This window comes from Anomaloglossus baeobatrachus, chromosome 5 (assembly GCF_048569485.1).
Source record: "Anomaloglossus baeobatrachus isolate aAnoBae1 chromosome 5, aAnoBae1.hap1, whole genome shotgun sequence".
NCBI classification, from domain to species: domain Eukaryota; kingdom Metazoa; phylum Chordata; class Amphibia; order Anura; family Aromobatidae; genus Anomaloglossus; species Anomaloglossus baeobatrachus.
In genome coordinates, this window is record NC_134357.1 from 75,379,674 (window position 1) to 75,402,847 (window position 23,174).

Consider the following 23,174-nt stretch of genomic DNA (forward strand, 5'->3'; position numbering starts at 1 on the left):
ACTGAAGAGACGTCTTCGTTGCAGGGGAAAGAGAGACGTTCCTGTCGAGAGAGTTCGACCTCCTGTCCCATTTGTGGAGAATGTCCCACTGGAGCGGACGCAGATGGAATTGCGCGAAGGGCACTGCTTCCATCGCTGCCACCATCTTCCCCAGGAAGTGCATGAGGCGTCTCAAGGGGTGTGACTGAGTCTGAATCAGATTGCACCCCTGCCTGCAGTGACAGCTGTTTGTCTAGTGGTAGCTTGACTACCGCTGACTGTGTATGAAACTCCATCCCTAGATAGGTCAGAGATTGGGTCGGTGTCAACTTGGATTTTGGGAAGTTGATGAGCCACCCGAACTGCTGGAGGGTCTCCAGAGCGACGGTAAGGCTGTGTTGACACGTCGCCCGAGACGGTGCCCTGACTAGGAGATCGTCTAAGTAGGGAATCACCGAGTGTCCCTGAGAATGCAGGACCGCCACAACGGATGCCATGACTTTGGTGAAAACCCGTGGGGCTGTCGCCAGGCCGAACGGCAATGCCACGAACTGAAGGTGTTCGTCCCCGATGGCGAAACGCAAAAAGCGTTGATGTTCTGGTGCGATCGGCACATGGAGATAAGCATCCTTGATGTCGATCGATGCAAGGAAGTCTCCTTGTGACATCGAGGCGATGACCGAGCGGAGAGATTCCATCCGGAATCGTCTGGTGCTCACGTGTTTGTTGAGCAATTTGAGGTCCAGAACGGGACGGAATGATCCGTCTTTCTTTGGCACCACGAATAAGTTGGAGTAAAAACCGCGACCCTGTTCCTGAGTGGGAACGGGGGTCACGACTCCTTTTTTCAGAGCGTCCACTGCTTGAAAAAGTGCGTCTGCTCGCGCGGGGGGCGGGGATGTTCTGAAAAAAACGAGTCGGAGGACGAGAGCTGAACTCTATCCTGTAACCGTGAGACAGGATGTCTCTCACCCATCGGTCTTGAACATGTGGCCACCAGGCGTCGCGAAAGCGGGAGAGCCTGCCACCGACCGAGGATGCGGTTCGGGGATGCCGTGAGTCATGAGGAGGCCGCCTTGGAGGTGGTGCCTCCGGCGGCCTTTTGGGGGCGTGACTTAGACCGCCACGCATAGGAGTTCCTCTGGCCTTTGTCCTGTCTATTGGACGAAGAGGACTGTGGCTTGGCGGAGGGACGAAAGGACCGAAACCTCGATTGTATTTTTCGTTGCTGAGGTCTCTTAGGTTTGGACTGGGGTAAGGAGGAGTCCTTTCCCTTGGATTCCTTAATAATCTCATCCAATCGTTCGCCAAACAATCTCTCGCCAGAAAACGGCAAACCGGTTAAGAACCTCTTGGAAGCCGAGTCTGCCTTCCATTCGCGCAGCCACATGGCCCTGCGGACTGCCAACAGAATTAGCGGATGCCACCGCTGTACGGCTAGCAGAGTCTAGGACTGCGTTCATGGCGTAGGAAGAAAACACCGACGCCTGAGAGGTTAAAGATGAAACCTGCGGGGCAGACGTACGTGTGACCGCATTAATCTCAGCCAGACAAGCTGAGATAGCTTGGAGTGCCCACACGGCTGCAAAAGCCGGGGCAAAAGACGCGCCCGTGGCCTCATAGATGGATTTCACCAGGAGTTCTACCTGCCTGTCAGTGGCATCTTTTAGTGATGAGCCATCTGCAACCGAAACCACAGATCTAGCCGCCAATCTGGAGACTGGGGGATCCACCTTAGGACATTGAGCCCAACCCTTAACTACGTCAGCGGGGAAGGGGTAACTTGTGTCAGTAAGGCGCTTAGTAAAGCGCTTGTCCGGAACCGCTCTGGGCTTCTGGACAGCATCCCTGAAGTTAGAGTGATCAAAAAATGCACTCCGTGTACGTTTGGGAAACCGAAACTGGTGTTTCTCCTGCTGAGAGGCAGACTCCTCTATAGGAGGAGGCGGGGGAGATAGATCCAACACCTGATTGATGGACGAGATGAAGGGAATTTTGTTTACTTACCGTAAATTCCTTTTCTTCTAGCTCCAATTGGGAGACCCAGACAATTGGGTGTATAGCTACTGCCTCCGGAGGCCACACAAAGCACTACACTAAAAAGTGTAAGGCCCCTCCCCTTCTGGCTATACACCCCCCCGTGGGATCACGGGCTCCTCAGTTTTAGTGCAAAAGCAAGAAGGAGGAAAGCCAATAACTGTTTTAAAGACAAATTCAATCCGAGGAACAACATCGGAGAACTGAACTCTTCAACATGAACAACATGTGCACCCGAAAAAACACAATCCCTAAGAAAACAGGGCGGGTGCTGGGTCTCCCAATTGGAGCTAGAAGAAAAGGAATTTACGGTAAGTAAACAAAATTCCCTTCTTCTTTGTCGCTCCTAATTGGGAGACCCAGACAATTGGGACGTCCAAAAGCAGTCCCTGGGTGGGTAAAAGAATACCTCGTGATAGGGCCGTCAAACAGCCCTTTCCTACAGGTGGGCCACCGCCGCCTGAAGGACTTGTCTACCTAGGCTGGCATCCGCCGAAGCGTAGGTATGCACCTGATAATGCTTGGTAAAAGTGTGCAGACTCGACCAGGTAGCCGCCTGGCACACCTGCTGAGCCGTAGCCTGGTGCCGTAATGCCCAGGACGCACCCACGGCTCTGGTAGAATGGGCCTTCAGTCCTGATGGAATCGGAAGCCCAGCAGAACGGTAGGTGTGAAGAATTGGTTCCTTGATCCACCGCGCCAGGGTGGATTTGGAAGCTTGCGACCCCTTACGCTGACCAGCGACAAGGATAAAGAGTGCATCCGAGCGGCGCAGGGGCGCCGTGCGGGAAATTTAGATCCTGAGTGCTCTCACCAGATCCAATAAATGCAAACCTTTTTCAAATTGGTGAACTGGATGAGGACACAAAGACGGTAAAGTGATATCCTGGTTGAGATGAAAGGAGGATACCACCTTAGGAAGAAATTCTGGAATTGGACGCAGAACTACCTTGTCCTGGTGAAATACTAGGAAGGGAGATCTGCATGATAACGCCGCCAGCTCGGACACTCTCCGAAGAGACGTGACCGCCACTAGAAAGGCCACTTTCTGTGAAAGACGAGAAAGGGAAACATCCTTCAAAGGCTCGAAAGGCGGCTTCTGGAGAGCAATTAGGACCTTGTTCAGATCCCAGGGCTCCAACGGCCGCTTGTAAGGGGGGACGATATGACAAACCCCTTGCAGGAACGTGCGTACCTGAGGAAGTCGCGCTAGGCGCTTCTGAAAAAATACGGATAGCGCGGAGACTTGACCTTTAAGGGAGCCGAGCGACAAACCTTTTTCCAACCCAGACTGCAGGAAGGAAAGAAAAATAGGCAATGCAAATGGCCAGGGAGAAACTCCCTGAGCAGAGCACCAAGATAAGAATATCTTCCACGTCCTGTGGTAGATCTTGGCGGAGGATGGTTTCCTAGCCTGTCTCATGGTGGCAACCACTTCATGAGATAAACCTGAGGCCGCTAGGATCCAGGACTCAATGGCCACACAGTCAGGTTCAGGGCCGCAGAATTCAGATGGAAAAACGGCCCTTGAGACAGCAAGTCTGGACGGTCTGGCAGAGCCCACGGTTGGCCTACCGTGAGGTGCCACAGATCCGGGTACCACGACCTCCTTGGCCAGTCTGGAGCGACGAGGATGGCGCGGCGGCAGTCGGCCCTGATCTTGCGCAGCACCCTGGGCAACAACGCCAGAGGTGGGAACACATAAGGTAGCCTGAACTGCGACCAATCCTGAACTAGGGCGTCTGCCGCCAGAGCTCGGTAATCGTGGGATCGCGCCATGAAAACCGGGACCTTGTTGTTGTGCCGTGACGCCATCAGGTCGACGTCCGGCATCCCCCAGCGGCGACAGATCTCCTGAAACACGTCCGGGTGAAGGGACCATTCCCCTGCGTCCATGCCCTGGCGACTGAGAAAGTCTGCTTCCCAGTTTTCCACGCCTGGTATGTGAACTGCGGATATGGTGGATGCCGTGTCTTCCACCCACGTCAGAATCCGCCGGACTTCCTGGAAGGCCTGCCGACTGCGTGTTCCCCCTTGGTGGTTGATGTATGCCACCGCTGTGGAGTTGTCCGACTGAATTCGGATCTGCTTGCCTGCTAGCCACTGCTGGAAGGCTTGTAGGGCAAGATAGACTGCTCTGATTTCCAGAACATTGATTTGAAGGGTGGACTCTTTCCGAGTCCACGTACCGTGAGCCCTGTGGTGGAGAAACACTGCTCCCCACCCTGACAGGCTCGCGTCTGTCGTGACCACCGCCCAGGATGGGGGTAGGAACGACTTTCCTTTCGACAATGAGGTGGGAAGAAGCCACCACCGGAGAGAGTCCTTGGCTGTCTGAGAGAGGGAGACATCCCTGTCGAGGGATGTCGACTTCCCGTCCCATTGGCGGAGAATGTCCCATTGAAGTGGACGCAGATGAAACTGCGCGAAAGGAACTGCTTCCATTGCTGCTACCATCTTCCCTAGGAAGTGCATGAAGCGCCTCAAGGGGTGCGACTGGCCCTGAAGGAGAGATTGCACCCCTGTCTGTAGTGAACACTGTTTGTCCAGTGGAAGTTTCACTATCGCTGAGAGAGTATGAAACTCCATGCCAAGATATGTTAGTGATTGGGTCGGGGTTAGATTTGACTTTGAAAAGTTGATAATCCACCCGAAACCCTGGAGAGTCTTCAGTGCCACGTTCAGGCTGTGCTGGCATGCCTCTTGAGAGGGTGCCTTGATAAGTAGATCGTCCAAATACGGAATCACAGAGTGACCTTGCGAGTGCAGGACTGCCACTACTGCTGCCATAACCTTGGTAAAGACCCGAGGGGCTGTCGCCAGCCCGAAAGGTAGAGCTACGAACTGCAGGTGTTCGCTTCCTACAACGAAGCGTAGAAAACGCTGATGCTCTGGCGCAATCGGCACGTGGAGATAAGCATCCTTGATGTCTATTGATGCAAGGAAATCTCCTTGAGACATTGAGGCGATGACGGAGCGGAGGGATTCCATCCGGAACCGCCTGGTTTTCACGTGTTTGTTGAGCAGCTTTAGATCCAGGACGGGACGGAACGACCCGTCCTTCTTTGGCACCACAAACAAATTGGAGTAAAAACCGCGACCTCGTTCCTGAAGAGGAACGGGAGTCACCACTCCTTCCGCCTTTAGGGCGGACACCGCTTGCAGAAGAGCATCTGCTCGGTCGGGAGGTGGAGAAGTTCTGAAGAAGCGAGTTGGAGGACGAGAACTGAACTCTATCCTGTACCTGTGAGACAGAATGTCTCTCACCCAACGGTCTTTGACCTGTGACAGCCAAATGTCGCCAAAGCGGGAGAGCCTGCCACCGACCGAGGATGCGGAGAGAGGAGGCTGAGAGTCATGAGGAAGCCGTCTTGGTAACGGTTCTTCCGGCTGTCTTTTTTGGTCGTGATTGAGTCCGCCAAGAATCTGAGCCCCTCTGATCCTTTTGAGTCCTTTTGGACGAGGAGAATTGGGACCTGCCTGAGCCTCGAAAGGACCGAAAACCAGACTGTCCCCTCCTCTGTTGGGGTTTGTTTTGTCTGGGTTGAGGTAAGGATGAATCCTTACCCTTGGAGTGTTTAATGATTTCATCCAAACGCTCACCAAACAGTCGGTCACGAGAAAGAGGCAAACTGGTTAAGCACTTCTTGGAAGCAGAATCTGCCTTCCATTCTCTCAACCACAAGGCTCTACGTAAAACCACAGAGTTGGCAGACGCCACTGCCGTACGGCTCGTAGAGTCTAGGACAGCATTAATCGCGTAAGACGCGAATGCAGACATTTGAGAGGTCAATGGTGCCACCTGCGGAGCAGATGTACGTGTGACCGTGTCGACCTGTGTAAGCCCAGCTGAAATAGCTTGGAGTGCCCATACGGCTGCGAATGCTGGCGCCAACGACGCTCCAATAGCTTCATAGATGGATTTCAACCAGAGCTCCATCTGTCTGTCAGTGGCATCTTTAAGTGCCGCCCCATCTTCCACTGCAACTAAGGATCTAGCTGCAAGCCTGGAGATTGGAGGGTCCACCTTGGGACACTGGGTCCAGCCCTTGACCACGTCAGGGGGAAAAGGATATCGTGTATCTTTAAGCCGTTTGGAGAAACGCTTATCTGGATAAGCGTGGTGTTTCTGGATAGCGTCTCTAAAGTCAGAGTGGTCCAGAAAAGTGCTCAATTTACGCTTGGGATACCTGAAATGGAATTTCTCCTGCTGTGAGGCTGACTCCTCTGCAGGAGGAGCTGGTGGAGAAATATCTAACATTCTATTGATGGACGCTATAAGATCATTCACTATGGCGTCACCATCAGGTGTATCCAGATTGAGAACGGTCCCAGGATCAGAATCCCGATCAGCCACATCCGCCTCATCACACAGAGAGTCGTCCAGCTGGGACCCTGACCAGTGTGATGAAGTTGAGGGCCGCTCATAGCGAGCCCGCTTAGGCCGTCTGGGACTGTCGTCCGAGTCAGAGTCGTCACCCTGGGGTGCATGCGACACCTCCTGAGCTCGGGAGAGATCCAGCTGAGGGGGACCAGGGAGCAATGATTCAACAGTGCCCATGGTCTGAGTTATTGGTCTAGACTGCAATGTTTCAAGAATTTTAGACATAGTCATAGACAATCTGTCAGCAAAAACTGCAAACTCCGTCCCTGTCACCTGGACAGCATTCACAGGTGGTTCTCCCTGGGTCACCTCTAGCAGCGGCCCCGGCTGAGCAAGTGCCACAGGGGCCGAGCACTGCCCACAATGGGGGTCAGTGGAACCTGCCGGTAGAGCAGCCCCACATGCGGTACAAGCAGCATATAAAGTCTGTGCCTTGGCACGTTTGCTTTTTGCGGACGACATGCTGTTGTCTGCCTTGAGTAACCTAGGAGGGTATATAGCAGAGAGTCACCAGCGACCGTACAGTGTAATGTATAGTATGCAAGCACAAAAATACAAAGTACACTTCGGCACAAGTGGGGGTGAGCCCTTGAGGGCTGCTTACCGCCCGCTGAAAAGCGGGTGTGAGGTCGCAGAATCCCGTGTCTGGGTCTCCCAGTCTCCCCTCTCCAGCTCAGCGTGCAGACAGGAATGGCTGCCGGCGTCCTGTGAGGAGGGGCGGACCGTGGGCGTGCCACAAACAAAGAGCGGGAAACTGGCGTCCCACTGTGCCCAGTGTGAGGGCTGGAGTATGTAAAGCAGACTCCAGCCCTCAGCGCTGATGGTCTGTACAGCGTCCCGCCCTCCCCCTGACTGGCAGGTCTGGGGGCGGGAACGAAACGAACTAGGCCGCAAAAGCCGGGGACTGTAGTAATAAGCGCGGCCGTCATACATGCACGGCTAGCGCGGAAGTCCCCGGCGCACCACAAGTCCCAGCCGCGTCGCAGTGAAAACTGACCCCAGCGGCCGGCGCGGCCGTTCGTACTAAGTCTACTCACTCAGCAGCGCTGTAGTGAGGAATGGCACAAGCGCAGCAGCGCTGATGTCCCCGGCGCACTAACACGCCCAGCATGCTGCGGTGTGCGCGCGGTATGCCCGGGGACACAGAGTACCTTAACGAAGCAGGGCCCTGTCCCTGACGATACTCAGCTCCATATCCAGCCGATTCTCCGGGGGCTGTGGAAGGAGCACGGTCTCAGTGCCTGGAGACCGGTAAAGTCCCACTTCACCCAGAGCCCTAATGGGGATGGGGAAGGAATCAGCATGTGGGCTCCAGCCTCCGTACCCGCAATGGGTACCTCAACCTTAACAAACACCGCCGACAGAAAGTGGGGTGAGAAGGGAGCATGCTGGGGGCCCTAGAATGGGCCCTCTTTTCTTCCATCCGACATAGTCAGCAGCTGCTGCTGACTAAACAGTGGAGCTATGCGTGGATGTCTGACCTCCTTCGCACAAAGCATAAAACTGAGGAGCCCGTGATCCCACGGGGGGGTGTATAGCCAGAAGGGGAGGGGCCTTACACTTTTTAGTGTAGTGCTTTGTGTGGCCTCCGGAGGCAGTAGCTATACACCCAATTGTCTGGGTCTCCCAATTAGGAGCGACAAAGAAAAGTGTAACCCCTCCCCTCTGCTATACACCCTCCCGTGCATCACGGGCCCCTCAGTTTTGGTGCCAAAGCAGGAAGGAGGAAACTTATAAATTGGTCTAAGGTAAACTCAATCCGAAGGATGTTCGGAGAACTGAACCATTAACCAAAAGAACAATTGAACATGAACAACATGTGTACACAAAAAAACAACAGCCCGAAGGGAACAGGGGCGGGAGCTGGGTCTCCCAATAGGAGCTAGAAGAAAAGGAATTTACGGTAAGTAAACAAAATTCCCTTCTTCTTTGTCGCTCCATTGGGAGACCCAGACAATTGGGATGTCCAAAAGCAATCCCTGTGTGGGTAACAGAATACCTCGATAAAAAGAGCCGGAAACCGACCCCCTCTTACAGGTGGGCAATTGCCGCCTGAAGGACTCGCCTACCTAGGCTAGCCTCTGCCGAAGCATAGGCATGCACCTGATAGTGTTTTGTGAAGGTGTGCAGACTCGACCAGGTAGCCGCCTGACACACCTGCTGAGCCGTAGCCTGGTGCCGCAAAGCCCAGGACGCGCCTACGGCCCTGGTAGAATGGGCTTTTAGCCCTGAAGGAATCTGAAGCCCTGATGAACGGTAGGCTTCAACGATCGGTTCCTTGATCCACCTAGCCAAGGTTGACTTGGAAGCCTGAGACCCCTTACGCTGGCTAGCGACAAGGACAAAGAGCGCATCCGAACGGCGCAGGGGCGCCGTGCGAGAAATGTAGATTCTGAGTGCTCTCACGAGGTCTAACAAGTGCAAATCCTTTTCACATTGGTGAACTGGATGAGGGCAAAAAGAAGGCAAGGAGATATCCTGATTGAGATGAAAAGGAGATACCACCTTGGGGAGAAATTCCGGGACCGGACGCAGGACCACCTTATCCTGGTGAAAGACCAGGAAGGGGACCTTGCATGACAGCGCTGCTAGCTCAGACACTCTCCTAAGTGAAGTGACTGCCCCTAGGAAGGCCACTTTCTGTGAAAGGCGAGATAGAGAGATCTCCCGCATCGGCTCGAAAGGTGGCTTCTGGAGAGCCGTCAGCACCTTGTTAAGATCCCAGGGTTCTAGCGAACGCTTGTAAGGTGGGACTATGTGGCAAACTCCCTGCAGGAACGTGTGGACCTGCGCGAGTCTGGCTAGACGCTTTTGAAAAAACACTGAAAGCGCCGACACTTGTCCCTTGAGAGAGGCGAGAGACAAACCCTTGTCCAATCCGGATTGAAGAAAGGAAAGAAAAGTGGGCAATGCAAACGGCCAGGGAGCAAAACCCCGATCCGAGCACCAGGCTAAGAAGATCTTCCAAGTCCTGTGGTAGATCTTGGCGGACGTTGATTTCCTGGCCTGTCTCATGGTGGCAATGACATCTTGAGATAACCCTGATGACGCTAGGAGCCAAGACTCAATGGCCACACAGTCAGGTTGAGGGCCGCAGAATTCAGATGGAAAAATGGCCCTTGAGACAGCAAGTCTGGTCGGTCTGGGAGTGCCCATGGTTGCCCCACCGTGAGGTGCCACAGATCCGGGTACCACGACCTCCTCGGCCAGTCTGGAGCGACGAGGATGGCGCGGCTGCAGTCGGACCTGATCTTGCGTAACTTTCTGGGCAGTAGTGCCAGAGGGGGAAATACATAGGGTAGTCGAAACTGCGACCAGTCCTGAACTAACGCATCTGCCGCCAGCGCCCTGTGATCCTGAGACCGTGCCATGAATGCCGGGACTTTGTTGTTGTGCCGAGACGCCATTAGATCGACGTCCGGCGTTCCCCAGCGGCAACAGATCTCTTGAAACACGTCCGGGTGAAGAGACCATTCCCCTGCGTCCATGCCCTGGCGACTGAGAAGAAGGGAATTTTGTTACTTACCGTAAATTCCTTTTCTTCTAGCTCCTATTGGGAGACCCAGACGATTGGGTGTATAGCTACTGCCTCCGGAGGCCACACAAAGCATTACACTAAAAAGTGTAAGGCCCCTCCCCTTCTGGCTATACACCCCCAGTGGGATCACTGGCTCACCAGTTTTAGTGCAAAAGCAAGAAGGAGGAAAGCCAATAACTGGTTTAAACAAATTCACTCCGAGTAACATCGGAGAACTGAAAAACCGTTCAACATGAACAACATGTGTACCCGAAACAACCCAAAAAATCCCGAAGGACAACAGGGCGGGTGCTGGGTCTCCCAATAGGAGCTAGAAGAAAAGGAATTTACGGTAAGTAACAAAATTCCCTTCTTCTTCGTCGCTCCATTGGGAGACCCAGACGATTGGGACGTCCAAAAGCTGTCCCTGGGTGGGTAAAGAAATACCTCATGTTAGAGCTGCGAAGACAGCCCTCCCCTACGGGGAGGCAACTGCCGCCTGCAGGACTCTTCTACCTAGGCTGGCGTCCGCCGAAGCATAGGTATGCACCTGATAATGTTTGGTGAAAGTGTGCAGACTCGACCAGGTAGCTGCCTGGCACACCTGTTGAGCCGTAGCCTGGTGACGTAATGCCCAGGAAGCACCCACGGCTCTGGTTGAATGGGCCTTCAGCCCTGATGGAACCGGAAGCCCAGCAGAACGGTAGGCTTCAAGAATTGGTTCCTTGATCCATCGAGCCAGGGCGGCCTTAGAAGCCTGCGACCCTTTGCGCTGACCAGCGACAAGGACAAAAAGTGCATCCGAACGGCGCAAGGGCGCCGTGCGGGAAATGTAGATTCTGAGTGCTCTCACCAGATCTAACAAATGTAAATCCTTCTCATACCGATGAACTGCATGAGGACAAAACGAAGGCAAGGAGATATCCTGATTAAGATGAAAAGAGGATACCACCTTCGGGAGAAACTCCTGAATGGGGCGCAGCACTACCTTGTCCTGGTGGAAGACCAGGAAGGGAGTCTTGGATGACAGCGCTGCCAGCTCAGACACTCTCCGAAGAGATGTGATCGCTACCAGAAAAGCCACGTTCTGGGATAGTCTAGAAAGTGAAACCTCCCTCAGAGGCTCGAAGGGCGGCTTCTGGAGGGCAACTAGTACCCTGTTCAGATCCCATGGATCTAACGGCCGCTTGCACGGGGGAACGATATGGCAAACCCCCTGTAGGAACGTGCGCACCATAGGAAGGCGTGCCAAACGCCTCTGAAAAAAGACGGATAGCGCCGATACCTGACCTTTAAGGGAGCCGAGCGCCAAACCTTTTTCTAACCCAGATAGCAGGAAAGAAAGAAAGGTAGGCAATGCAAATGGCCAGGGAGACACTCCCTGAGCAGAGCACCAGGATAAGAATATCCTCCACGATCTGTGGTTCTTAGCGGACGTGGGCTTCCTAGCCTGTCTCATGGTGGCAACGACCCCGTGGAATAATCCTGAAGACGCTAGGATCCAGGACTCAATGGCCACACAGTCAGGTTCAGGGCCGCAGAATTCCGATGGAAAAACGGCCCTTGGGACAGTAAGTCTGGTCGGTCTGGTAGTGCCCACGGTTGGCCGACCGTGAGCTGCCACAGATCCGGATACCACACCCTCCTCGGCCAGTCTGGGGCGACGAGTATGACGCGGCTGCAATCGGATCTGATCTTGCGTAGCACTCTGGGCAAGGGTGCCAGAGGTGGAAACACATAAGGGAGCCGGGACTGCGACCAATCTTGCGCTAGGGCGTCTGCCGCCAGCGCTCTTTGATCGCGAGACCGTGCCATGAAGGTAGGGACCTTGTTGTTGTGCCGGGACGCCATTAGGTCGACGTCCGGCCTTCCCCAGCGGCGACAGATTTCCTGAAACACGTCCGGGTGAAGGGACCATTCCCCTGCGTCCATGCCCTGGCGACTGAGGAAGTCTGCCTCCCAGTTTTCTACGCCGGGGATGTGAACTGCGGATATGGTGGAGGCCGTGGCATCCACCCACATCAGAATCCGCCGGACTTCCTGGAAGGCTTGCCGACTGCGTGTCCCCCCTTGGTGATTGATGTATGCCACCGCTGTGGAGTTGTCCGATTGAATTCGGATCTGCTTTCTTTCCAGCCACTGCTGGAAGGCTAGTAGGGCAAGATACACTGCTCTGATTACCAGAACATTGATCTGAAGGGTGGACTCCTGCTGAGTCCACGGACCCTGAGCCCTGTGGTGGAGAAAAACCGCTCCCCACCCTGACAGACTCGCGTCTGTCGTGACCACCGCCCAAGACGGTGGTAGGAAGGATCTTCCCTGTGATAATGAGGTGGGAAGAAGCCACCATTGCAGAGAGTCCTTGCCGTCTGTGAAAGGGATACTTTCCTGTACAGGGATGTTGACTTCCCGTCTCATTGGCGGAGAATGTCCCATTGAAGTGGACGCAGATGAAACTGCGCAAACGGAACCGCCTCCATTGCCGCCACTATCTTCCCGAGGAAGTGCATGAGGCGTCTTAAGAAGTGCGACTGACCTTGAAGGAGAGTCTGCACCCCAGTCTGTAGTGACCGCTGCTTGTCCAGCGGAAGCTTCACTACCGCTGAGAGGGTATGAAACTCCATGCCAAGATACGTTAGTGATTGGGTCGTGACAGGTTTGACTTTGAGAAGTTGATGATCCACCCGAACGTCTGGAGAGTCTCCAGCGCAACATTCAGGCTGAGTTGGCATGCCTCTTGAGAGGGTGCCTTGACAAGTAGATCGTCCAAGTAAGGGATCACAGAGTGTCCCTGTGAGTGCAAGACTGCTACCACTGCCGTCATGACCTTGGCGAACACCCGTGGGGCTGTCGCCAGCCCGAATGGCAGAGCTACGAACTGAAGATGGTCGTTTCCTATCACGAAATGTAGAAAAACATTGGTGCTCTGTAGCAATCGGCACGTGGAGATAAGCATCTTAGATGTCTATTGATGCTAGGAAATTTCCTTGAGACATTGAGGCAATGACGGAGCGGAGGGTATCATCCGGAACCGCCTGGCCTCCACGTGCTTGTTGAGCAGTTTTAGGTCCAGAACGGAACGGAAAGAGCCATCCTTGTTTGGCACCACAACCAGATTGGAGGAAAACCGTGTCTTGTTCCTGAAGAGGAACCGGGATTACCACTCCTTCTGCCTGCAGAAGAGCATCTGCTCGGTGGGGAGGTGGGGACGTTCTGAAGAATCGAGTCGGAGGACGAGAACAGAACTCTGTCCTGTGCACGTGGGCACACTGTCCCTCACCCACCGGTCTGTGACCTGTGGCAGCTAAATGTCGCCAAAGGCGAGCGAGTCTGCCATCAACCGCGGATGCGGAAAGATGAGAGAGCTGAGAGTCATGAGGAGACCGCCTTGGTAGCGGTTCCTCCGGCTGCCTTCCTTGGGCGTGATTGAGCCCGGCCGGCAGCTGAGCCCCTCTGAGGCTTTTCAGCCCTTTTGGACGAGGACAATTGGGACCTGCCCGAGCCTGGGAAGGACCGAAACCTCGGCTGTCCTTCCAGGACAGCATTAATAGGGTAAGTCGCAATGCAGACATTGCGAGGTTACGGACGCCCCTGCGGCACAGATGTACCTGTGCTCAAGACCAGCTGCGCAAGAACAGCTGAAAAGCTTAGGGTGCCCATACGGCTGTGAATGCCGGAGCAACCGACACGCCGATAGCCTCATAGACAGATTTCAACCAGAGTCCATCTGTCTGTCAATGGCATCTGTAAGTGAAGTCCCATCTCCACTGCAACTATGGCTCTAGCCGCAAGCCTGGAGATTGGAGAATCCACCTTTGGACCCTGGGTCCAACGCCTGACCACGTCAGGGGGAAAGTGATAACGTGTATCCTTAATACGTTTGGAGAAAACGCTTATCTGGGAAGCGTGGTGTTCCTGGACTGCTTCTCTGAAGTCAGCGTGGCCAGAAACAATACTCAATATACGTTTGAGCTACTGAAATGGGACTTCTCCTGCTGTGAAGCTGACTCCTCCGCTGGGGGAGCTGAGGGAGAAAAGATCCAACATTCCATTGATGTACGCTATAGGATCATTCCTTATGGCGTCACCATCCGGTGTATCCGGAGTGAGAGCGGTGTCAGGATCAAAGTCCTGATGAGCTACGTCTGCCTCATCATACAGAGAGCCTCCTGGGACCCCCCCGGAGCACCGATTTTAATCCAAGTGAGGGTGGCCAGGGAGCAACGATCCAGATTGCCCATGGCCTGTCCGGACTGCAAGTCTCTATCCCATTGCAACTCCGTCCCTGTCCTTGGACAGGGTTGAGAGGTGGTTCTTTTGGCCACGTCAAGTAGAGACCCCGGCTGACCAAGTGCTACAGGGGAGCATTGCACCCAATGGGGAGCAGTGCCGTGGAACAGTATCACATGCAGCAAAAACAGCATCGAAAGCCTGTGTTGCTTATATGCTGCTGCCGACTTATAGAGCCAAGAATGGCGACCGTACAGTGCAATGTATATCATACAAGCATAAAGTACAAATGAACACTGCAGCACATGCAATACAAGCAGCATAGAAAGCCTGCTTTTCTGCTTCTGTAGACTAGCCATCTAGGGGAATATAGCCCAGAATAGCGACCATACAGTGCAATGTATAGCATACAAGCATAAGTACAAATGAACACTGCAACACCTGCAATACAAGCAGCATAGAAAAAAAAAAAAAAAAAAACCTGTGCCTCAGCACCCTTGCTTTTCTGCTGCTGTAGTCTAGCCATTCTATGGCGAATATAGCCAAGACTAGCGACCGTACAGTGCAGTGTATAGCATACAAGCATAAATACACATGAACACTTCAGTACGTGCAATACAAGCAGCATAGAAAGCCTGTGCCTTAGCACCCATGCTTTCCTGCTGCTGATGTGTCGCCATCTAAGAGGGCATATAGCCCAAAATAGCGACCTATGCAGTGTACTTAAAATACAAATAGACAAACTGCGGTATTTAGTGTTAGCACCCCAGGTGCCGCTTACCGCCCGCCTATAAGCGGGTGTGTGGTCGCCCTAGTCCTGTTGGTTGCCCAGAGTCCGTTCTCTCAGCTCGGGCTGCAGGAATGGCTGCCGGCGTCCTTCTCCAGCTCGTGTGAGTAGGGGCGGGCCGTGGGCGTGCCCCAAGTCAGAGCGGGAAACCGGCGTCCCACAGTGTCTAGTGAGAGGGCTGGAGCATGTAAATAAGGCTCCAGCCCTCGGCGCTGCTGATTGTACAGCGTCTCTCCCCTACCCTGATTGACAGGGTGGGGGCGGGAACGAAGCTGAGCTAGGCCGCAAAAGCCGGGGACTGGATTTATAAGCGCCGCCGCCGTAAAAGCGCGGTCGGCGCTAAGTCCCCGGCGCACTACAAGTCCCAGCCGCGCCGCCGCTCCCGGAGCGTCCGGCGCGGTAGTTCCCAATAAATAAAGTCACTCAGCTAGGCTGCAGTGACTGTAACCCTTTACTGTCCCCGGCGCACTAGCACACCCAGCAAGTCTGGAGTGTGCTGTGCCTGTGTGTACGGGGACACAGAGTACCTGAATGGTGCAGGGCCATGTCCCTGAACGGCACTCCCGCTCCACATCCAGCAGGTTCAATGGGTCTGTGGATGGAGCCCGGCCTCAGGGCTTTGGGGCCGGTAAGATCCCACTTCCTCAGAGCCCCTCAGGGGGATGGGGAAGGAAAACAGCATGTGGGCTCCAGCCGCCGTACCAGCAATAGGTACCTCAACCTTACAAACCACCAGTGGGGTGAGAAGGGAGCATGCTGGGGGCCCCATATGGGCCCTCTTTTCTTCCATCCGATATAGTCAGCAGCTACTGCTGACTAAACAGTGGAGCTATGCGTGGATGTCTGACCTCCTTCGCACAAAGCCGAAAACTGGTGAGCCAGTGATCCCACTGGGGGTGTATAGCCAGAAGGGGAGGGGCCTTACACTTTTTAGTGTAATGCTTTGTGTGGCCTCCGGAGGCAGTAGCTATACACCCAATCGTCTGGGTCTCCCAATGGAGCGACGAAGAAAGTCTGCTTCCCAGTTTTCTACGCCCGGGATGTGAACTGCGGAGATGGTGGAGGCTGTGGCTTCCGCCCACAGCAGAATCCGCCGAACTTCTTGGAAGGCTTGACGACTGCGTGTGCCGCCCTGGTGGTTGATGTATGCAACCGCCGTGGCGTTGTCCGACTGTATTCGGATCTGCCTGCCCTCCAGCCACCGCTGGAACGCTTTTAGGGCTAGATACACTGCCCTTATCTCCAGAACGTTGATCTGCAGGGAGGACTCTGTCGGAGTCCAGGTTCCCTGAGCCCTGTGGTGGAGGAAGACCGCTCCCCACCCTGACAGACTCGCGTCTGTCGTGACCACAGCCCAGGATGGGGGCAGGAAGGATTTTCCCTTCGACAAAGAAGTGGGAAGAAGCCACCACTGAAGGGAGGTTTTGGCTGCTCTTGACAGGGAAACGTTCCTGTCGAGGGACGTCGACCTCTTGTCCCATTTGCGGAGAATGTCCCACTGAAGTGGACGCAGATGAAACTGCGCAAAGGGAACTGCTTCCATTGCTGCCACCATCTTCCCTAGGAAGTGCATAAGGCGTCTCAAGGAGTGTGACTGACCCCGAAGAAGAGATTGGACCCCTGTCTGTAGTGAACGCTGTTTGTCCAGCGGAAGCTTCACTATCGCTGACAGGGTATGAAACTCCATCCCGAGGTAAGTCAGGGATTGGGTCGGTGTCAATTTTGACTTTGGGAAATTGATGATCCACCCGAACCTCTGGAGAGTCTCCAGGGCAATGGTCAGGCTGTGCTGGCAAGCCACCCAGGAGGGTGCCTTGACTAGGAGATCGTCTAAGTAAGGGATCACCGAGTGGCCCTGAGAGTGTAGGACCGCCACCACTGTTGCCATGATCTTGGTGAAGACCCGTGGGGCTGTCGCCAAGCCGAATGGCAGTGCCACGAACTGAAGGTGTTCGTCCCCAATGGCGAAACGCAAGAAGCGTTGATGTTCGGGTGCGATCGGCACATGGAGATAAGCATCCTTGATGTCTATCGATGCTAGGAAGTCTCCTTGTGACATTGAGGCGATGACCGAGCGGAGAGATTCCATCCGAAACCTTCTGGTACTGACATGCTTGTTGAGCAGTTTGAGGTCTAGAACGGGACGGAAAGATCCGTCCTTTTTTGGCACCACGAACAAGTTGGAGTAGAAGCCGTGACCATGTTCCTGAGGGGGAACGGGAATCACCACTCCTTCTGCCTTCAGCGCATTCACCGCCTGAAAGAGTGCAGCGGCTCGCTCTGGGGGCGGAGATGTAGTGAAGAAACGAGTTGGAGGACGAGAGCTGAACTCTATCCTGTAACCGTGAGACAGAATGTCTCTCACCCATCGGTCTTGGACATGTGGCCACCAGGCGTCGCAAAAGCGGGAGAGCCTGCCACCGACCGAGGATGCGGTTTGGGGAGGCCGAGAGTCATGAAGAGGCCGCCTTGGTGGCGGTGCCTCCGGCGGTCTTTTTAGGCCGTGCCTTAGACCGCCATGCAGAAGGGTTCCTCTGGCCCTTCTCCGACCTGTTTGACGTGGAGGAACGTGACTTGGCCGAGGGCCGAAAGGACTGAAACCTCGATTGAAACTTTCGCTGTTGAGGTTTGTTTTGTTTAGACTGGGGTAAGGATGAGTCCTTTCCCTTGGATTGTTTAATAATTTCGTCCAATTGCTCGCCAAACAAACGGTCGCCAGAAAATGGCAAACCGGTTAAGAATTTCTTGGAGGCAGAGTCTGCCTTCCATTCACGTAGCCACATGGCTCTGCGGACTGCCACCGAATTGGCGGATGCTACCGCTGAACGGCTCGCAGAGTCCAGGACAGCGTTCATGGCGTAGGACGAAAAAGCCGACGCCTGAGAAGTCAGAGACACAACCTGCGGAGTAGCGGTGCGTGTGACCGCAGTAATCTCAGCCAGACAAGCTGAGATAGCTTGGAGCGCCCACACTGCCGCAAATGCCGGAGCAAAAGATGCTCCTATGGCTTCATAGATGGATTTCATCATGAGCTCTATCTGCCTGTCAGTGGCATCCTTGAGCGATGAGCCATCTGCCACTGAAACCACAGATCTGGCCGCCAGCCTAGAGACTGGAGGATCCACTTTTGGACACTGAGCCCAACCCTTCACTACTTCCGGGGGGAAGGGATAACGTGTGTCATTAAGGCGCTTAGTAAAACGCTTGTCCGGGTATGCTCTGTGCTTCTGGACAGCATCCCTGAAATTAGAGTGATCGACAAAGGCACTCCATGTACGTTTGGGAAACCGAAACTGGTGTTTCTCCTGCTGTGAAGCCGCCTCCTCTACAGTTGGGGTTGGAGGAGAAATTTCTAGCACCTGGTTGATGGACGCTATAAGGTCATTTACTATGGCGTCCCCTTCAGGTGTATCTAGATTGAGAGCACCGTCAGGGTCTGAGCCCTGAGCTGCGCTTTCCTCTTCATCCTCTAGAGAGTCCTCATGCTGAGACCTGCTGAAAAAATGGCTGACGGCGTTCTCTGAGGAGGAGGGAGGCGTGGGCGTAGTCACAAAAGTGCGGGAATCTGGTGCCCCAGCGTGAGTAGTGAGGGGGGCGGAGGACAGCTCAGTGTACTCCAGCCCTCACTGTCGGCGTCATACCGACCGTCCCGCCCTTTTCCCTGACTGGCAGGCCGGTGGGCGGGAGAATACAATTCTAGGCCGCAAAAGCCGGGGACTAAAGTTAAAACCGCGGCCGGCAGTGCACGGTCGGCGCGGTAGTCCCGGACCCATATCCCCGCCGCAGTCGCTGCAGCGTCCGGGCCCAAGGTGCTTTATGCGCCGTCCCAACGGGGACACAGAGTACCTGTGGATGCAGGGCCATGTCCCTGACAATACTCCGTCTCCTGTCCGGCAGATTCCCCCAGGGGCTGCGGAGGGAGACCGGTCCCAGTGTCTGGATGACCGGATAGGATCCCACTTCCCCAGAGCCCCTAAGGGATGGGGAAGGAAAGCGGCATGTGGCTCCAGCCTGTGTACCCGCAATGGGTACCTCAACCTTAACAACACCGCCGACCTGAGTGGGGTGAGAAGGGAGCATGCCGGGGACCCTGTTAGGGCCCTCTTTTCTTCCATCCGATAAAATCAGCAGCTGCTGCTGATTAAAACGTGGAGCTTGCGTGCATGTGTGCCTCCTTCAACACAAAGCAAAAAACTGAGGGGCCCGTGATGCACGGGAGGGTGTATAGCAGAGGGGAGGGGTTACACTTTTTAAAGTGTAATTACTTTGTGTGGCCTCCAGAGGCAGAAGCTATACACCCTAATTGTCTGGGTCTCCCAATGGAGCGACAAAGAAAAGATCATTTACTAAGGCGTCCCCTTCAGGTGTATCAAGATTGAGAGCAACATCAGGGTCCGAGCCCTGAGCTGCAACCTCCGCCTCGTCCTCCAGAGAGTCCTCAAGCTGGGAACCCGAGCAGCGTGAAGAAGTCGGGGAAGATTCCAAGCGAGCCCGCTTAGCTGGTCTGGGACTGTGGTCCGTGGAGGAGTCCTCCACGTGAGACCTAGGGTCCACCCCTGCCGGGGAGTACCGAGAGGGACCTGGAGGCGCCGATCTAACAGGGTCTGGGGCCTGTGTAAGGACCGGTCTGGACTGCAGGGCTTCCAGCAACTTGGCAGACCATTTGTCCATAGACTGAGCCATGGATTGTGAGAGTGACAGAGCTTTTCAGCAAAAACTGCAAACTCTGTCGCTGCCACCTGGACAGTGGAAGCAGGGGGGGTCTGCCTGAGCCGAGGGGCCCACTAGTGACCGAGGCTCCGGCTGAGCAAGCGTAACAGGGGCCGAGCATTGCTCACAGTGAGGGTAGGTGGAACCCGCAGGTAACATGGCCCTACAAGAGGTACATGTCGCAAAAAACCCCTGTGCTTTAGTGCCCTTGCTCCTTGTGGTCGACATGCTGTTGTGTCCCAGGAGCGTGATCACTGAGGGTATATAGACAAAAGGGTATACCCCGGCCGAACAGAATTAAGTATAAATATACGTATCTATACCGGCACCCAAGGGGACCAACACCGAGTGACCGGTGCGGCTTACCGACCGCTAAAAAGCGGGGTGTGTGTGCTCCAGATTCCCTGCCTTGGTCTCCCAGAGCTGCAGAGCTGTTCTCTGTGATTCTCCACCGGCAGAATGTCCTAAAGATGGCTGCCGGAGCTCTCAGGGGAGGAGTGAAGCCATGGGCGGCGTTATGAAAAGTGCGGGAATCTGGGGTCCCCACAGTGATCAGTGAGGGGGGAGGGAGCATACAGGATGCCCCGGCCCTCACATCCGACGTCAGGTCGGCTATCACGCCCCTATCTCTGATAGACAGGCCTGGGGGCGGGAGTTTTTCCACTAGGCCGCGATGAAGCCGGGGACTAAATTTAATACCGCGGCCGACAAGCAGGCGCGGTCGGCGCGGTAGTCCCCGGTCTTCACTATTCAGCAGTCAGATGCGGCGTCTGGAAACCAGGCGCTCCATACACCGTCCCCATAGGGACACAGAGTACCTCGTGGATGCAGGGCCCTGTCCCTGAAGATAGATAAGCTCCTGTCCAGCAGATTCCCTCAGGGGCTGCGGAGGGAGCACGGTCCCAGAACCTGGATGACCGCTTCGGATCCCACTTCTACCAGAGCCCCCAGGGATGGAGAAGGAAACACGGCATGAGGCTCCGGCCGTCGTACCCGCAATGGGTACCTCAACCTTAACAGCACCGCCGACTTAGTGGGGTGAGAAGGGAGCATGCCGGGGGCCCCGTGGGAGCCCTCTTTTCTTCCAACCGATACAATCAGCAGCTGCTGCTGACTAAAATGGAGATGTGTGAGTGGATGTGTGCCTCCTTCCACACAAAGCATAAAACTGAGGAGCCAGTGATGCACGGGGGGGGTGTATAGGCAGAGGGGAGGGGTTAAACTTTTGAGTGTAATACTTTGTGTGGCCTCCGGAGGCAGAAGCTATACACCCAATTGTCTGGGTCTCCCAATGGAGCGACAAAGAAAATAAAACTTGTTTGCGCAAAATACAAGTGCACCAATTAAAGTCACCAAAGAAGAATTTGGGGCTCTGCAGCTCATTACCTCTTGATCCAATTCAGCAGAAGTCTTGGCTTCGTTTTCAGGAGCCGTTTGCATCTTCTTCACCAGTGAAGACGGCCTCATTTCTGACATTAATCGACATAGAAGGAGCATCTTTTAAGTAAACATACAGCAAAACTGGTTAAATGGAATCATTTTTATTTTGATCTGCATCATAAATATCTATGGCTACAACTTTAAGGTTATGTGCACACGGGACAACGTACCCGAGGACTTTGCCGCAGGTTTGTCGCAGCTGCTTCCCGGAATCCGCAGCTATCCATTGCTGTGGGATTCGAGCATTTTTGTTGCTGTAAACCTGCGGGACAAGTGCGGAAATACCTGCGGAAGGCCCGGCCTCTATATCCATAGTGGAGGAGCGGGATTTCCGCAGATATTTCCGCATGAATAATTGACACGAAGTTACGTGCGGCTGTGGGACATCCACAACATATACCGCAGCCGCACATACCGCAGCATGGACACAGACACTCCCCAAATATCATAGGATAACATGGGGAGTGTCTGTACTTGCGTAAACCTGCGGATTTATCTGGAAAATGTTTGGCAGTGTTGTCATCAGTCATCAATAGTTTTAAAAAACTGCACAGAAACAAATATAGTTTCCTATATTAATTGCATTGGGTCTGTTAAAAATGGATGCTGTATGGATGGAGTCTCATCCAAAACCGATCACAACTAGTACAAGTGAACGTTTTCCCTAACCTTGGACCATGTGCTGTCTTATGTGAGGTTTTTTTTTGTTTTAATCAGACCATATTCAGATCAAAAGTATGTACGAGTTCACACTGGAGCCAGTCTGTGTCAGGTTTTGTTGCTTTGACAGCAATATAGACGATTGCTAAAGTCTGTGTGGTGTACCGGGCATATTAGCACAATTGGCTAAAATATCCACCAAAACCGTAACAGAAGGCAAGATACTGATTTGAAAGATGGTAGCGGTCCCAAACCCGGGACCTACTGAACAAAGAAAGGTAGCCACCTACCTGAGAATCATAGTCTAGAGGAACACTTGTGCAGTTTCCATACAGAATATTGGACAAGAAAATCAGGCTGAGGTGCTTTCGCAGCTGTCTAAGGACAAAAAGAAGCAAAGTTAGACCTGACGATACATTGCAAACAGCGTTAAGTGTTAACCTAAGATACCAGGATGTATATACGGTATCCAACCGCATTCTCCATTATCGCTGCACCCTAAGGCCTCTGTCACACTCACGTGAAAATCACGCACGTACCGCGAGACACGTATTTTCCTTGCGTGTTGCGTTTGGTAAGTACGTGTCTCCGGTACGTGCGTGCCACGTGTGTTCTACGTGTGCTATCCGCGATAACACACGGAGAACCGGTAATTTTAATGCTCACGTGGTCCTTGCTGCTGTCCAGGGTACTGATCTTCGGCTCCAGCCCTGCCCACTCCCCGCTGATGCTGCATCCGGCCGGGCGGAGATTAGTGCCCGTGACATCACGCCCACCTCCTTAACACTCATAATGAGCGGCGGTCGCCAGCAACTGTTTGCAGCGGAAGATTCTGCAGGGCTGGTGGAGGGGAGTATTTGTTTTTTTTTATTTTAAAATAATGACACGTGTTTCTCCGGCGTGTGTCACACGGGACAGCATCCACACTACATCCGTGTGGTACGGGTGCGGGACGTGAGACACCCGTGATGCCGGAGGAAACGTGGACATGTCGGCCATTTTTGAACGCGAACAAACGTACAATCCACACGGACACACGTTCCGTGTGGATTTACATTAATGTGCCTGTTACCATAGTGTAACATTGGTGTACGTGTCTCCGGTACGTGAGAAAAAGTGGTTCCCACCAAATACTCAGAGTGTGCACATAGCCTAAAGGTGGGTAAAAAGGTTTTATAATTAATGCCAAAAAGAAAAGTCTTCTTTAATAATTGCAAAAGCTGCACGACAATGGTAGAAATTCATAAAGCACATTACGCCAATTTAAGTCACACATTTTGCAAAACTCTTGGTTGCGTAAAAGCATTGCTTTTATGCTGGATCTGACAACTCTGCTTATCTGAAAAGGGAGTGAGGCCTGCCCCAGTACAACAAGTTAACTAAAACTTACAGAAGAAAGTGGCATAAACCTGACATACATTTTGTTTTCG

At 53.8% G+C, this 23,174-nt stretch overlaps 1 protein-coding gene across 3 annotated transcripts in view; it reads right to left on the reverse strand.

Annotated features, from left to right (window-relative positions):
- Positions 1–23,174, reverse strand: part of SLF2 (SMC5/6 complex localization factor 2) — a 160,472-nt gene that overhangs the window by 17,496 nt on the left and 119,802 nt on the right. For all 3 annotated transcript variants that reach the window (XM_075348596.1, XM_075348594.1, XM_075348595.1), the window contains 2 exons: positions 22,035–22,122; positions 21,031–21,141 (listed from right to left, as the gene is read on the reverse strand). In XM_075348596.1, coding sequence (XP_075204711.1) covers positions 21,031–21,141; positions 22,035–22,122 — 199 coding nt within the window. The remainder of the gene's footprint in view (positions 1–21,030; positions 21,142–22,034; positions 22,123–23,174) is intronic.